General features: G+C 42.1%; 1 protein-coding gene across 1 annotated transcript; it reads left to right on the top strand.

Moving 5' to 3' along the window:
• The first annotated feature begins 7,423 nt into the window (after nt 1-7,423).
• TMEM139 (transmembrane protein 139) lies at nt 7,424-12,907 on the top strand. The gene is made up of 3 exons (XM_072652488.1): nt 7,424-7,592; nt 8,891-9,140; nt 9,352-12,907. The coding sequence occupies exons 2-3, from the start codon at nt 8,908-8,910 to the stop codon at nt 9,740-9,742; spliced, it is 624 nt and encodes a 207-aa protein (XP_072508589.1). The 5' UTR covers nt 7,424-7,592; nt 8,891-8,907; the 3' UTR covers nt 9,743-12,907.
• Nucleotides 12,908-13,397: the final 490 nt, after the last annotated feature.

Genomic DNA, 13,397 nt, shown 5'->3' with positions numbered 1-13,397 from the left:
TTGTAGAGCATTTGAAAACCAAAGAAAAAGCTGAAAGCAGTCACTTATCCAAAATCTTATAGCTTAGTCTGTAGCAAAGCCAAGATTTTGAAAGTATGCTGCCTGTCTTCTGAATATCCTCACTGATGGCAAATTTTTGTTCTTCAGAATTGATTTGAGTTGTAGAAATAGCAAAATATAATCTGTTGAAGTGTCTCCAATACACATCTATAATTCATCTTCTGAAAAGCTGCCAGAGAACAGTAACTTTGGTCAACTATGGGGTTTGACTCATTTGATACTTCTTATGATTAGACAGATGAACTGAGACTGGGTCAGCTCTAATAAAAGTTAAAACTGTACAGGTCAGAATTGGGCCATGCTTGAGAAATGGCTGCTATGAGCTGGAGACTGCCTGGAGTGACCAAGACTCACAAGGGAGTTGGGAATTGACTGGCCTCTAGCCAAAGGAACCAAATTACATTACTGACTGAAATATGAATAGTGGTTGTAAAGTCATGGTATCACAGGGCTGGGAGGAGTCTCAGAGGCCATCTGGTTTAACCGATACCTAAACCAAAACTTCCTCCACAACATACATTATAAATTGTTAGCTAGGTTTAAAGACCTGGTGATGGGGAACCCATCACTCCCTCCCAAAGCATCCCATTCTTCTTTTTTTATAATTCTTATGGTCATTTTCCTTACCTCGCACCTCAATCTCTCTAATATCCACTAGCTCTGCCCTCCAGCACTAAGCAGAAAAAAAGCCCAATTCCTCTTCTGCAGAACAGGTTTTTTTGAATACTTGATGACAACTAACATGTTTCCCCTAAAGCTTCATGTCTCTAGGCTAATCATCACTAGATGCTTCACTTTATGCCAGTATGATATGGTCTCTAGGCCCCTTAACATTCTGTTTACCTTCCTCTGGATATGCTCAAGTTGGGAATTTCTTTCCTAAAATGTGCATAATCATATCTTCAAATCAGGAACCTAAAGCATATAAGGTTGTTATTTGTCTGGGCCTGCAAACTTAGGCATTCGTGTATTCAGTTGTTGTATTGCGCTATTTTATTTACTCTTTTGATTCATCTTTCCCATATCATCCTCCTTGATGGAAAAAAAAAGCAAAGAAAAATAGGAGTGGAGTGAATCTTCCTTTTGTCATCTACTAATATTAGAACATTCTCCCCAAAGAGTGGAATGACCCTCCCTTGTTCTTGTTAAAGTTTAAACATAAATAGGAAAAAGCCCTTTTTTGTACAATTTTTTCATGAAACTTAGCCAGTCTAGGGGCTTTTATGTTATTTTATATTCATCATTTTGCACATAAAATCTTGAACTTGCAAAGAACTTTGGAAGTCAACCTGGTACAACCTCCATTCCCAAGTACCTGTCTTTTCTATATTTATAGCTTTGTGATTACACTTTACACAACAACTGCAACAGACTATCCCTCAGAAACCATAGTTATTTACGTAAAGGGATTTTGCACAGTTGTGACAGAACTCATTCTGTGAGGAATCTGGGAGGGGACCGATTATGATTCTGGAAAAACAGTTAATTGTGTTAATTTGAGAGAGACTGACAGCACATAGAGAAAAGACTAAGATAACTTCTTTTCTGAGAGAAATTGCTTTAATTTGTATCTTGTGAAGAAACAGAGAGTTACTGAGAAGTGCCTGATGGGTGAGATTATGTTTCCCGAAACTTAGAAGGTAGAAATTCCAGTGATGGTTAGAAGTGACTTTCACAGCTGATATATTATGAATAATTTTTTATCTTTGGTTTATTGTTTGTTACTCTTAATAAATTGCATAGCCAGTAACCTTGTTGTTTGTTTAAGTCTAAAGAATTGGGAGTGAGGGGAGAAGTAATATAGAGAATTCAACAAAAACTTATGGGAAAAGAAGTTTCTCTAGTTTATTAAATAGATAGTATTTAATAACTGGGTTGAAGGCTCAGAGCTAAATAATTATTAAGAGGTTGTAAATTTCAGTAATTAATGAGGAAATATCAAATTGCCTTGGAACCTGAAGAATGAAGAAGGAAATTGAGCCAGTAGCAGATAGAAAGAGGGGTAATCATCCCATGAAAATTACATGTAGGATTATGAAAATTGTAGGGAGACTTAGCAGGTAGGTCAGAGAACAAGCATGCAATTATATAGATTGACTAGGGGGGATTGTCAGGAAGCCCCAAAATCAGAGACAGATATGCAGGGAGGAGAGAGAGGGCATTTATTAAACCTTTACTATGTGTCAGGCAACTTACCAAGCACTAGGTATATATAGGTATTCATATGAAAACAAACAAGATTGCTCCTGCCCTGGAAAAGCTTGCATTCTCAAGGGAGAAGACAGCAGAGAGATACTGGAAAGAGAAGGGGCATGCAGAGGAGAATGCAGAAAGTGACGAGTGGCCTGGTTCCTGGCAAGATGATGATGGTGATGGTGGTGTGATGACGATATTTACATAGTGCTATGTGCTAGGCATTGTGTTAAACACTTTGCAGTTTTTAATCTCATTTGATCCTCACAACAACCCTGTGAAGTAGGTGCTATTACTAGCCCCCTTTCACTTATGAGGAAACTGAGGCAGATGGGTTAAGTGACTTGCCCAGGGTCACACAGTTAGTAAATGCTGAGACCAGATTTTTTACCTATCAGAGAGTGGAGCCAGAAATGGCTTCCTGATTTCTGATGGAGCAAAGATGGTTGGAGACAAAAGACAGGATGGAGTACTGCATTAAATTCTGACCAGTATGTTTTTTTAGTAAAGTTATTAATAACAAGACTGAATAGAGGAGAGCCACCTGGATGATAACAGGCCTTGAGAGCATGACATGAAAATCTGCTCCAGGAACTAGCAATGGTTATTCTGTAGAAAAGAAGTCAAGAGAGATAGAAGAGTTATCTCGAAGTATTTGGAAGAGAGATTAGAATTTGCTCTGTTTGGCCTCTCCTGGTACAGATTGAGGAGCAATGACTAGAAGTTGTAAAGAGGGAAATCTGGGCTTGATGTCAGTGAACAAGCATTTATTAAGTGTTAAGGCTTTCCCAAAGTCCACTGGTATGGGACTCAGAGCCCCATGTGTTTACCATGTTTTTGGTACTGAGCTAAGCCATACAAAGAAAAGTCAACCCTCAGCCCCACCAAAAAACTAAAAATAAAATAAACACAAAAAAACAGTACTCACTGTCCTCAAGGAACTCACAGTCTAATGGGAGAGACCACATGAAAACAACTACATAGGAGATGTAGACTGGATAAAATGGAGAACGTCTCAGAGAAATGACACCATCTGCTTCTACCTCTCTGGAAGCTTTTGAGCAAAGCCTGGATGACCACCTGCCAGGTATGGTATAGAAGCATTGTTTTTCAGGCAGTGGTTTAAATTGGAAGGCTTTTGTACTCCCTTCCCTTTCTGACTTTCTGTGATTGTGTGTTGGGGGAGTGGCCGAGGTAGGAAATGGGGAATGACTAGCAGTTAGGGACAGATCAGGAACCAAAGGTCATGGGCATGGAATAAGGGACCTGAGACTAAACAGACAGAAACAACAACAAAACAGGAGGCAGGGTCAGGCTCAAGAAATCTAGAGAGCTAGACAATCGGAGTCTTCTTCCTTGAACTCTGAGATCACTTGGTAGAGTATTCTTTATGAGAGTGCATTTGGTGCTGGTATAAAACACAATCGACCTAAAACAGTGCCCTCATCCTCTCTACACCCACTCAGATCCAGTCAGATCATTGTGGACTATCTTTCCACACATCCTTCAGGCCACAGGTTGCCTTTTCACAAATTTATTTGAATTTGAAATTAATTTTTAGTTTATCTCACCTGTTTATAAATGTGGTACATAAGTATGGATCATAAAATCATATGATTTTGGGGTCTGGAAAGAACTTGAAAGATCACCTAGTCTAACCTCCTTATTTTACATACACAAAAGTTGGGGCAGGAGAGATAAAGTAATTTATCTAAGGTTACACAATAAGAAGCAGAGCCTGGATGGCTATTGTCAGAGGAGTGACCATTATTATTACAGAGACTTATAGGGCTCAGGGACAAACAGATGGCACAGAAATTGAAGGTGGTCAAACAAGTCAGATACCTGGCAGAGGAGACCGTCTTGCTGGGCACTTCCTACCCCCCACTTCCTAACCCATCTGCACTTTTCTCTGCATTTATTCCATCCTGAATAATAGAACCATAGATTGTTAGAACTCCAAGGGTGTTTAGAGAGTCATCTCTCTCATTTTAAAGAAGAGAAAAGTGAGTCCTACTTTCAGTGACTGTCCAAGTCACACAACTTAAGTGGGAGAGTTAGGTTTCATCTTGGGTCTTGTGATGTTCATGCTAATCCCCTTGAATTCAAGAATGGCTATCATACAGGATAGGAATGATCCTTCTTTCACTCATTCATTATGATAATTTTGAAAAAGATTAACAATCCTAAATAAGACACAGACATTTCCCCCTCAATATAGTCACTGTTCTCCAGAAGTTTACAATCTATTAAAAGAGCCCCATGTAAACAACCACAATACAAAGTAAGCCAGAAAAAATAGATTTCAATAAATTGTTATAAATTTCACAGCAGAGAAATATCACTTCTAGCTAAAATGATAAGGAAAGGCTTCATTAAGTAGCCTTTCAGCTAACCCTTAAAGGCTGCCCAAACTTCAACAGTCTGAAATCAGAGAGGGGTCTATTATGAGAGAGGGAAACCACATAAGGAAAGGCATAGAGACTAGAAAATGAGGTGTATATTTTGGAAATGGAGATTAGTATAGTTTACTCATAAATTAAGTAAGAAAGAGAAGACTGGAACTAGATATGTAGGGGACTTTGAATGCTAGGCTGAGTCTGAAATCTATGATGAGAATGATGAAGAGCCACTGAATATTTTTATCATCAGAGTGATTTGATCAGATCTGCACACCATGGAAAGATTAATTAATAAGGCAGCAGTGGGTAGGAAAGATTAAAGAAACATGGGCTTAAATCTGGGAGACCTTAGAAATTATTTATTTCACCCTTTACTTCCTACAGATAAGGAATTGAGGCCCAGAAGAAGTCACTTGCCCCAAGTCACAAGTTAGTAAATGGAAAATTTGGGATTCAAAACCAGGCCCTCCCATTCAAAGCTAGTGCTCCTTTCATGGATACCTCTAGGGAGCAGAAACTGAGGGTGAGGAGATAGTAAAAGACTAGGCAAGGTAACTATGATTCTTGTCAGAAAATAATGTATCTCATGCAAGGGTGGGGTCCTTTGACTGAATCCAAATTTCACAGAACAAATCCCCTTATTAAAGGTTTTGTTTTGTAAAACTTGGATTCAGTCAAAAGGCTGCACCCAAGGACCTAGAAGGCCACATGTATCCTCGAGGTCACAGGTTCCCCACCGGGAAGAAATCTGAAGTGGGAGTGGTAACAAGAAACCAGGCCTGGATTTCACTAGTTGTTATAAACTTGGACAAATAAATCTCTGCAGTGGTCTAGGCCTTTGTTCCCTCATCTATTACATGAGAGGGTTCAGATAAGATGATCTCTTGGGTTTCCTCCAGCTCTGAAATGTAATAAAACTCACCTAGTCCTCGAGATAACTATTCTTCTCCTACCACCAGCCCCACACTTTGGATAAAAGACATCAAGAGATAGACACAAGAGAAATTGAGATTTAGGCTGATACCTCAGTTACAAAAAAACATTCCTTGTGTCACTTTGAGGCAATATAATAGTCATTCAGCAGTCAAATATGCTGGCAGAGCCACCAGACCTACAGTCTCTCTGGAGCCTTTTACCTATAACATGGTCATATGATGGAAGAAGGACAAGACAAGGCACTTCCTTATAAAAGCATAGATAAACCTACACCTAAAAAATGAAACAATGGAATCACCTAAAAACAAAGAGGTGCAGAATCATCTAAGGAATGAAATACTCTCTCCCTTCTCCTCTCAGTGAAGACTTTTCTTTGAGGGATGGGAGAAGGAGGCAGATTTGAATGTAAAAAGTCAGAGGGTAGGAAGGGGTGAGGCTGAGACTGTCAAGAATTGGTGGGGAAGTGGAGATGGGGATCAGAGTTCAGTTAGGAAAAGGAGTTGGGGACAAGGGAGGTAGGACAAGGTCTGTCACATCTGTATTGACAAGGGTAGAGTTGATTGCTTCAAATTTCCTTCTTTAAAAAAATGTCTAAGGACGCACCACCCCCAGCTCACCCTCTCCCCATTGGACAAGACAGTCATAGAGGGGTCATCAGGACCCCCCTCACTGTTAGATAAGAAGACCTTATACTGGTATAGCATTTTACAGAGAGACAGCCAGCACCTTGTTCCTAGGGCCCTTGGCTCCCTCCCTTTTCCACATCCCTCCCTTCTCCTGAGCCTCTCCTTTTCTCATCCAGCACGCACTCTGCCCAATCTGTTTCACTTGTCACTTAGCCAACACACACCCTTCAGCGTACTCTCCCTAGGATTCTCTGCTGTGGTTGTAAAGAGTCCAACAATACACACATCATACCAGGGGGATAGGAAAACTAGGAGGAGGGGAAGAACACAACACACAGACTAATGGGGTTCTCTCTAGCACCCTCAAACTCTCTTAGCCCTCACCTTTCATTTCTACCAACTCAAAATGAAACATGGCAGGATCATAGGATCATAGATTCAGAGCTAGGAGGAAACTTAGCTATCACTATTTAGTCCAATTCTTTTGTTTTATGGATGAGGAAACTGAGGCCCACGGAGATTAAATAACCTATTCAAAGCACATGGGTACCAAGTATCAGAATTTCAAATCCCAAAAGGAATTCAAATCCACCTTTTGTGATTCCAAAGCCAGTATACTTGCAATTGCATCATGTGACATCATCATCATCTTCCCCTTCTATCTCAGATACATACCCCAGGAGAGAAAGAGAGGAGATTTAACTCTAAGAGCTTGTGCTAGTTTTCCTGAAGCAGATCTGCCCCTCTGAACCCCCATTTCTTCATCGATATTTATTAGTTCCTGGAGTGCAAGGAGTCTTGTTTTCTTTATTCAGGTCTGGAGAGCAAATACTCTAGGCAGGGGGCTTCAATCTTCCCCCACTCAACCCTTTTCTCCCTTTCAGACTGACCAATGAATGGGCCCTGTATTCTTCTAACCCTAGTAGGAAGAGGACATTGTTCACTATTATAAGAGACAGAACCTGGGAAACACCGAAGGTCATGTGGGACAGGATTGCTGTAGTTAGTCAGGTAATGAATCTACTGTGAGACAGAGGACACTTTGCCCCTATGTGCAAAGAGCTGGGCAGTGGGGGTGGTGAAGCCACTCCCATTTAAGGCTTTTTGGAGCATGGAGGTAGAGGTTGGAGAACTATATTTGGAGGTGGGGCTGAATGTCAGGGTTCAAAAAGGGGGAAAACGTAGAGGTGTCCTGCTGAGATAAAAACCGGAGGGACTGGGGCGGAGGAAAGGGGTGGGGCTGGTGGACTCCTCCCCTAATACCACCTGATTTCAAAGGAGACTGGCCAAAGACAGGTGAGCTGTACTTACAGACCTGAGGCTGGTGACTGAAGATGAAGAAAGAAGGAAACCTCTAACTTGGGAGATGGGGGAGGTAATCATGCCCTTTTCTTGGCCCCTTTCCCTGACCAAGGGCTCCCTGCTCGTTGGAGCTACTGGATTTGGCTGTAGGGGGCGGAGAGGGAGAGAATGTAGAATTCTGTCCTGGGCTGGGGCTATAAGGAAAGGGTTTTCTGTGCTAGATTCTGGGTGGGGACTCAAGGATCCTGACCTCAAGAAAGATTTTGGAGGAAGGGGGCATAGGTAGATACAGAGAAGAGAAAGAGTTTAGGCTTCTATGTGTCCCAGTTCTTTCAAAGATCCCCTGTCATGTATCCCTGTACTTGTGGTGCTTCGTCTTTGTAGGTGAAGCCTGGTTGGCACAGTATGTGGGGGGAGGAGGGGACTACAACCCCACCCAAAAGGAACAGAGACTGGGGGGAAGGAGGGGAGTCAGACTGAGAAACTGGCATATGTGTTGGTGGAGAGGTAGGGGGAAAGGTAGTACAGGAAATTAATAATGTAAGGACATCAAGCCCCCTCACCTAGATTCCAGAAATTCCTATGTGCATTGAGGCCTGAGGCAGTATCTACCAGTCCAGAGGACTGGAAAAGAGAGAATTGGGGCTACCTAGGAAAACTTTATTAAGGGAAAGGAGACTGGGGGTTCCAACCAGGGAATGTTGGAGCCTCATGTATTGAATCAGGAGGGTAGTTAAAATTAACTTTGTGTAGGGGCTGAGAAAAGCATTCTGGGTTACTTTCTTCTTTGTACTATTAACTGTGTTGTCACTATTAGTCACACTGACCCCTACCCATACCCATACCCTCAAAGTGTGATTGGCATAGAGCAGGGGTTCTTGGTCTTATTTGTGTCATGGCCTCTTTTGGCAGACTGGTAAAGCTTAGTGACCCCTTCTCAGAGTAATGTTTTTATATCATTGGAGGAAATGCTAAATTTTTGTTAGAGGTTAGTAGAAACAAATCTGTAATTTTTTTTCCAAGTTCATGAATCATCTGAAATCTATCCCAGTCCTCTTCTATTGAGTATAAAAATACAAAATATGGTCCACCTAGTATCTGACACCATTTCCCATTCTCCACCCTCCCGAAGCTTTTCTCTTGGTCCTGATTCTGGCTACTAGTATAGACATAGCAATTATGTTTTTCGTAAAAATTTTAAGCAATTTATTCTGCGTTGAACTTTAAACAAGAGAGGCAAATATGCATGCCATTATAACTACTTACACTTAGAAACGAATTTCTGAGTAACCATAGCTATAGTATCCCATTAGTTACTCTGTGTCTATACTCTTCTTTTCTCTAAACGTTCCTTTGCCTTTCTTTTTTCAGGATCCCAGGCAGGAGCAATGTTTCCAGGTCAAGTGTGGAGAAAACTGGTGAAGCCACTGATTCTCTTGTGCTGTTCCTTCATCCTCCTAGGGTTAGCCCTGGTGGGCCTGCAGCCGACCATCAAACCTATTGCTTATTTCTTCCTCACCTTAGGTGGACTTCTTCTCCTTATCTGCTTCCTCTTTTGCTTCGTGGAATGGAGGCTCCAGACAGTGCAAACAGATACCACAGGGGCCTTGAGCTCAGCACGGTAAATTGGGGGCAAGGAGAATAGATGGAGGTACACATATGCCTTGGGCTCCTTCCACTAACTCTGCTCCTATGTCTCAGATATGGGTGGTCTGCTCCCCTACACCACTGGGTTCAGAAAGGGGAAGAACTAGCAAAAGTGGGTAAGGGAATCCCAAGGGTCTCCCAGGGTTTGGTTGGTGGAGTACTGACCCTATCTATCACCTTCTCAGGGACAATGCAGCCTTTGAAGTACCTAGCTATGAGGAAGCTGCGGTATCACCTCAGGGCCCCAATTCAGATTTGGGTGAGCCCCCACCATACAGCACTGTGATCCCCTCACAGCTTCAGGAAGAGGCATCTAACCATTTAGAAGGACTCACAGGAGCTACTATAGAAAGGCGGGGAAGATCAGAAGGTACAATGACTCAGACAGAAGGTTCTTTGGGCACCCCAATCAATCTCCAGCTTCCGGGGCACCAGATAAGGTCTGACACACCCCCACTGCAAAGTCTGCCACCTTTGGAACCTCTCACCCCACCCCCAGCATATGAGTTCAGACCTAATTACCAAGATATCAATGATGATGATGTATTCTATGAAGAGGGCTGGATGCCTCCCTAAAGCTGTGTTCCCTGAACATAAAAGATTTCCCCATTAGTGATCTTCTTTACCTGGATATCCTGAGCAGGCATTGGTACCTGGCAAGAGGAAGAGGCCATCAAGGTGCAATTCCTCTCCCAGACATATGATATGACTGGCACCTCTATTTTGTGTCCATGCTTTGTGCCCACAGTGACAGGGTCTAAATGGCTTCCCCATTTTAATCCTGTAATGACGGGGGTGGACTGGTAAAACCACAGAGAAGGGGAAATGGGGGGTTTCTGTGTTGCTCTTGCCATCCTAATTTCACAAGAAGATGGAGGAACTGTATTTAAAAACCCAACTCTTATCACTAGTTGTAACCTTGGACAAGTCACTCAATAACCAAACTTTGAAGTTAAAGAGACTATAGAGGTAAGCTAGTCTGACTTTATCTGAGTAGGAATCCTTTCTCTGACATTCCTGGCAAGAAGTCATTCAACCTCTCCTTGAGGACTTCCAGTGAAGGGGAATCCACCACCTCCTGAAGCAGCCTTTTCCACTTTGGAACAGTTCTTATGGTTTACAAAGTTCTTCCTCCCACTGAGCCAAAAACTGCCTCTCTCAAACTTCCACCTATTGTTTCTTGCTTTGCTTTGTAGCCAATCAGAGTCTAATTCCTCCTCCTTATAACCCAATCACAGACTAGCTTGCCATCATGTTCTCTCTCCCTGAGTCTTTTTTTCCCCAGACTAAACACTATTTATTTCTTCAGTTGATACTCATTTAGAATGTTCTCCCATCTTCTCATCATTGCTATTTATTCTTTGCACCGTTTGTCAAAAGACAGTCGTAAAATCTTGTCCTCAGAACTGAACATAATACTCCGGATGTGAATTAAGCAGGGTGTTCTGACCTCCCTACTTCTATTCATTTAATCTAAGTTTTCATTAACTTTCCTGACTTTTGTGTCACACTGTTGACTCATAGAATTTATTAACTTCTAGGACCTCTACATTTTTTTTATACACAATCCTAACTTCTTCCTTATTTGATTTTTTTGTACTCATGAGTAGAACTCTATATTTAACCCTATTAAATGTCATCTTATTAAATTCAGCTCTAGCCTCAACCTCAAAAGCCTTAGATTCCTCATTCTTAAAATCAGAATAACAGTTGTGTCAACAAATTCAAAATGTTGTCAAGATCAAATAAGGAAACCTATAAAGTGCTTTGTAAAGTGCAACAATTCATGATTTAATTATTTTGCTGTCCTCCCACTCAATCAATCAAATATTTAATAACTGACTACTATGTAGCACTGTACTAGGCACTGATGATACAAGTATCAGGTTCAAAACACTCCCTCCTTACAAGGAGTTTATTAATGAAGAGAGTATATATAAAAATACGTACAGCATAAAGTTAACAAATGTATATATACATAACATACATACACATGTAACATAATATACATGTGTGTAAATACAGATGTATGTATATATAGATATAGCTGTACACACACATACATTAGAAAAATACAAGGTAATTTGGAAAGGAGGGCACTAACAGTTGGGAGTATCAGGAAAGATTTCGTGAAGAAGATGATGCCTGAGATACTTAAAGGAAAAAGAAGAATTATGAGGTATGGGTAAATGGGGAATACATTCCAAGCATGGGGAACAGCCAGTGATAAGGCACAGAGAAGTGAGTGACATGGAGCGTTGTGAGTGAGAAACAGAGAAGCCTGGTTTCACCTCCTCATGAGCACAGAAAGGGGAGTAATATGTTGATATTAAGGAGATGTGTTGCCATTATAGAGATGCTGCAGAGGTAGAAATGGTTAAGATTTGGCAAATGCTTGGATATTTGGGGTAAAAAGATGTTAGGAGTCCAGGATAGTGCTGAGATTATGAACCTGAAATATTGGAAGGATGGTGGTATCTGACAGAAATAGGGAACTCATCTGATGATGAGTATATATCTGAATTTAGGTGAAAGGAAACTGCTAATTGCTACATAGGTATGAACAATTATTATTGTTATTCGTATTATTTCCAGGGAGAGTTCTGTTAAGGTCCTGGCCAGGTAAACTTGGTTCAGGAATTAGAAGATCCATAAGACCTTTACTGTGGGGATCAAGAAGCCAAGCCAAAGCACAGCATTTTGTATCCAAAAGAGCACCTGACTGGGAGTGAGGAAACCTGGATTCTAATCCAGACTCTGGCACCAATTTGATATTAGGCAAGTTAATTGAATGAATGAACAAAGCTTTCATGAAGTATTTACTAGTACAAAGCACTTTGCTCAGTTCTGGGGATACAAATTTTTAGAAAAAGAGAGAGAATCCCTGCTTTCAAGGAATTCACATTCTAATGAGAAAAACAGCATATATGAAAGAGTCTAGCTGCAAATACAAAAGATGGAAAAGTCCCAAGGTCCTCAAGGGTACAGCAGTAGCAAAGCAGATACTTCTTCTCTAATGTCACTATAAAATGTTATCAATTTCTGATGCTGAACCATTTGACAGTGCCAAGGACTTTGAGGACAAAAACTTTCTTTTCTGGATGACTGTAGTACCTGTAGGCCAGGTTGCCTCTCCCTAGATGCTGGACGAGGGTACTGGGTTGGAAGCATTTCTATCCCTAAGTCTCTTGGGTTCAGGGTCCTGGGCTGTCCGACCATCTCTGCCCTGTGTGAGCCCTGGAATTGATTGGCAGGACCCCTCTCTTGCAGATGATGGCTGGCAGGGCTGGGCTGGAAGCAGGCAGGACCAGCGGGCTGGGAGGTGTGGCCAATCTCAGAGCTTCTGTGCCTATCTGATTATGGTTGCTGGTGGTGATGAGGAAGGTGGGCCCTCCCTTCACTAAGATTTTTCAGCGATGGCTGTGAAGGGTGGGTAGAAAGTAGGTCTGATGGTTCGGGGCACACTCCTGGGCTCAGGGTGCCGGGCTGTCTCCCTCTGCTACCCTCTGTCTGTCCTCCTAACGAGTCAAATTGTTTTTCTGTTTCAAGTTACATAACCCTCTTCTAACTCGAGGCGAGTGGGAGGCAGATAAATGTTTAACGACCGACTCTCCAAAATCACAACAAAATTTAAATCTGAACAATTAACAAAACAATAAATCAAGCCCTTATTTGTCATGTTTGCACATTTCTGGGGTTTAAAGGATCACACTGAAAATTAAATAAACGGCTTTCAACACACCCTGGAACTTCATTCTTTCTTTGGTTGCCCTGAGATCGGAAATGAGATAAGGGCCTGCTCGGCCATTAAAACAGCCCAGGGACCCGGTAGCCCAGGAACCTGGATTCAAGGTCAAGGTCTGCTACTTTTGAACCGGCATGACCTTGGGTCAATCAAAGCTGTCTCTGAGCCTCAGTTTCCACCTCGGGAAAGTGAGAGTGGAGGGGGGGGAGTGAGGTTCTAGGAGTTCATTAAGCCTACTTCCGCTGGCTGTTACTTTAAAAAAAAAAAGGGTTGTTTAAAGGAAGGGAGGTGGTGGGTGGGGTCTTAGAATGGGCGGGCAAATACGTCAGTTTCCGCGGGAATCTACGACCAATCCAATCCCGACGTGGGGAGCGAGCACGTCGTCTCCGTCTTTCCCCGCCTCTTCTGCATCTTCTTCCGGGGGGAGGTCGAAAGCTCCGGAGCGGGGAGCTCTGCGCCTGCGCACGCCTCCCCGTGGCGGCTAGA

This window comes from Notamacropus eugenii, chromosome 3, assembly GCF_028372415.1.
Source record: "Notamacropus eugenii isolate mMacEug1 chromosome 3, mMacEug1.pri_v2, whole genome shotgun sequence".
Classification (NCBI taxonomy): domain Eukaryota; kingdom Metazoa; phylum Chordata; class Mammalia; order Diprotodontia; family Macropodidae; genus Notamacropus; species Notamacropus eugenii.
Note: the sequence above shows the minus strand (reverse complement) of the source record. Positions and strands in the feature narration are given on the sequence as shown.

Bases quoted from the DNA above. Each gene is read 5' to 3' on its own strand.
- TMEM139 (XM_072652488.1), top strand. From the start codon at position 8,908: ATGTTTCCAGGTCAAGTGTGGAGAAAACTGGTGAAGCCACTGATTCTC. The intron at 9,141-9,351 runs GTAAATTGGGGG...TCACCTTCTCAG, and splicing joins GGGGCCTTGAGCTCAGCACG to GGACAATGCAGCCTTTGAAG.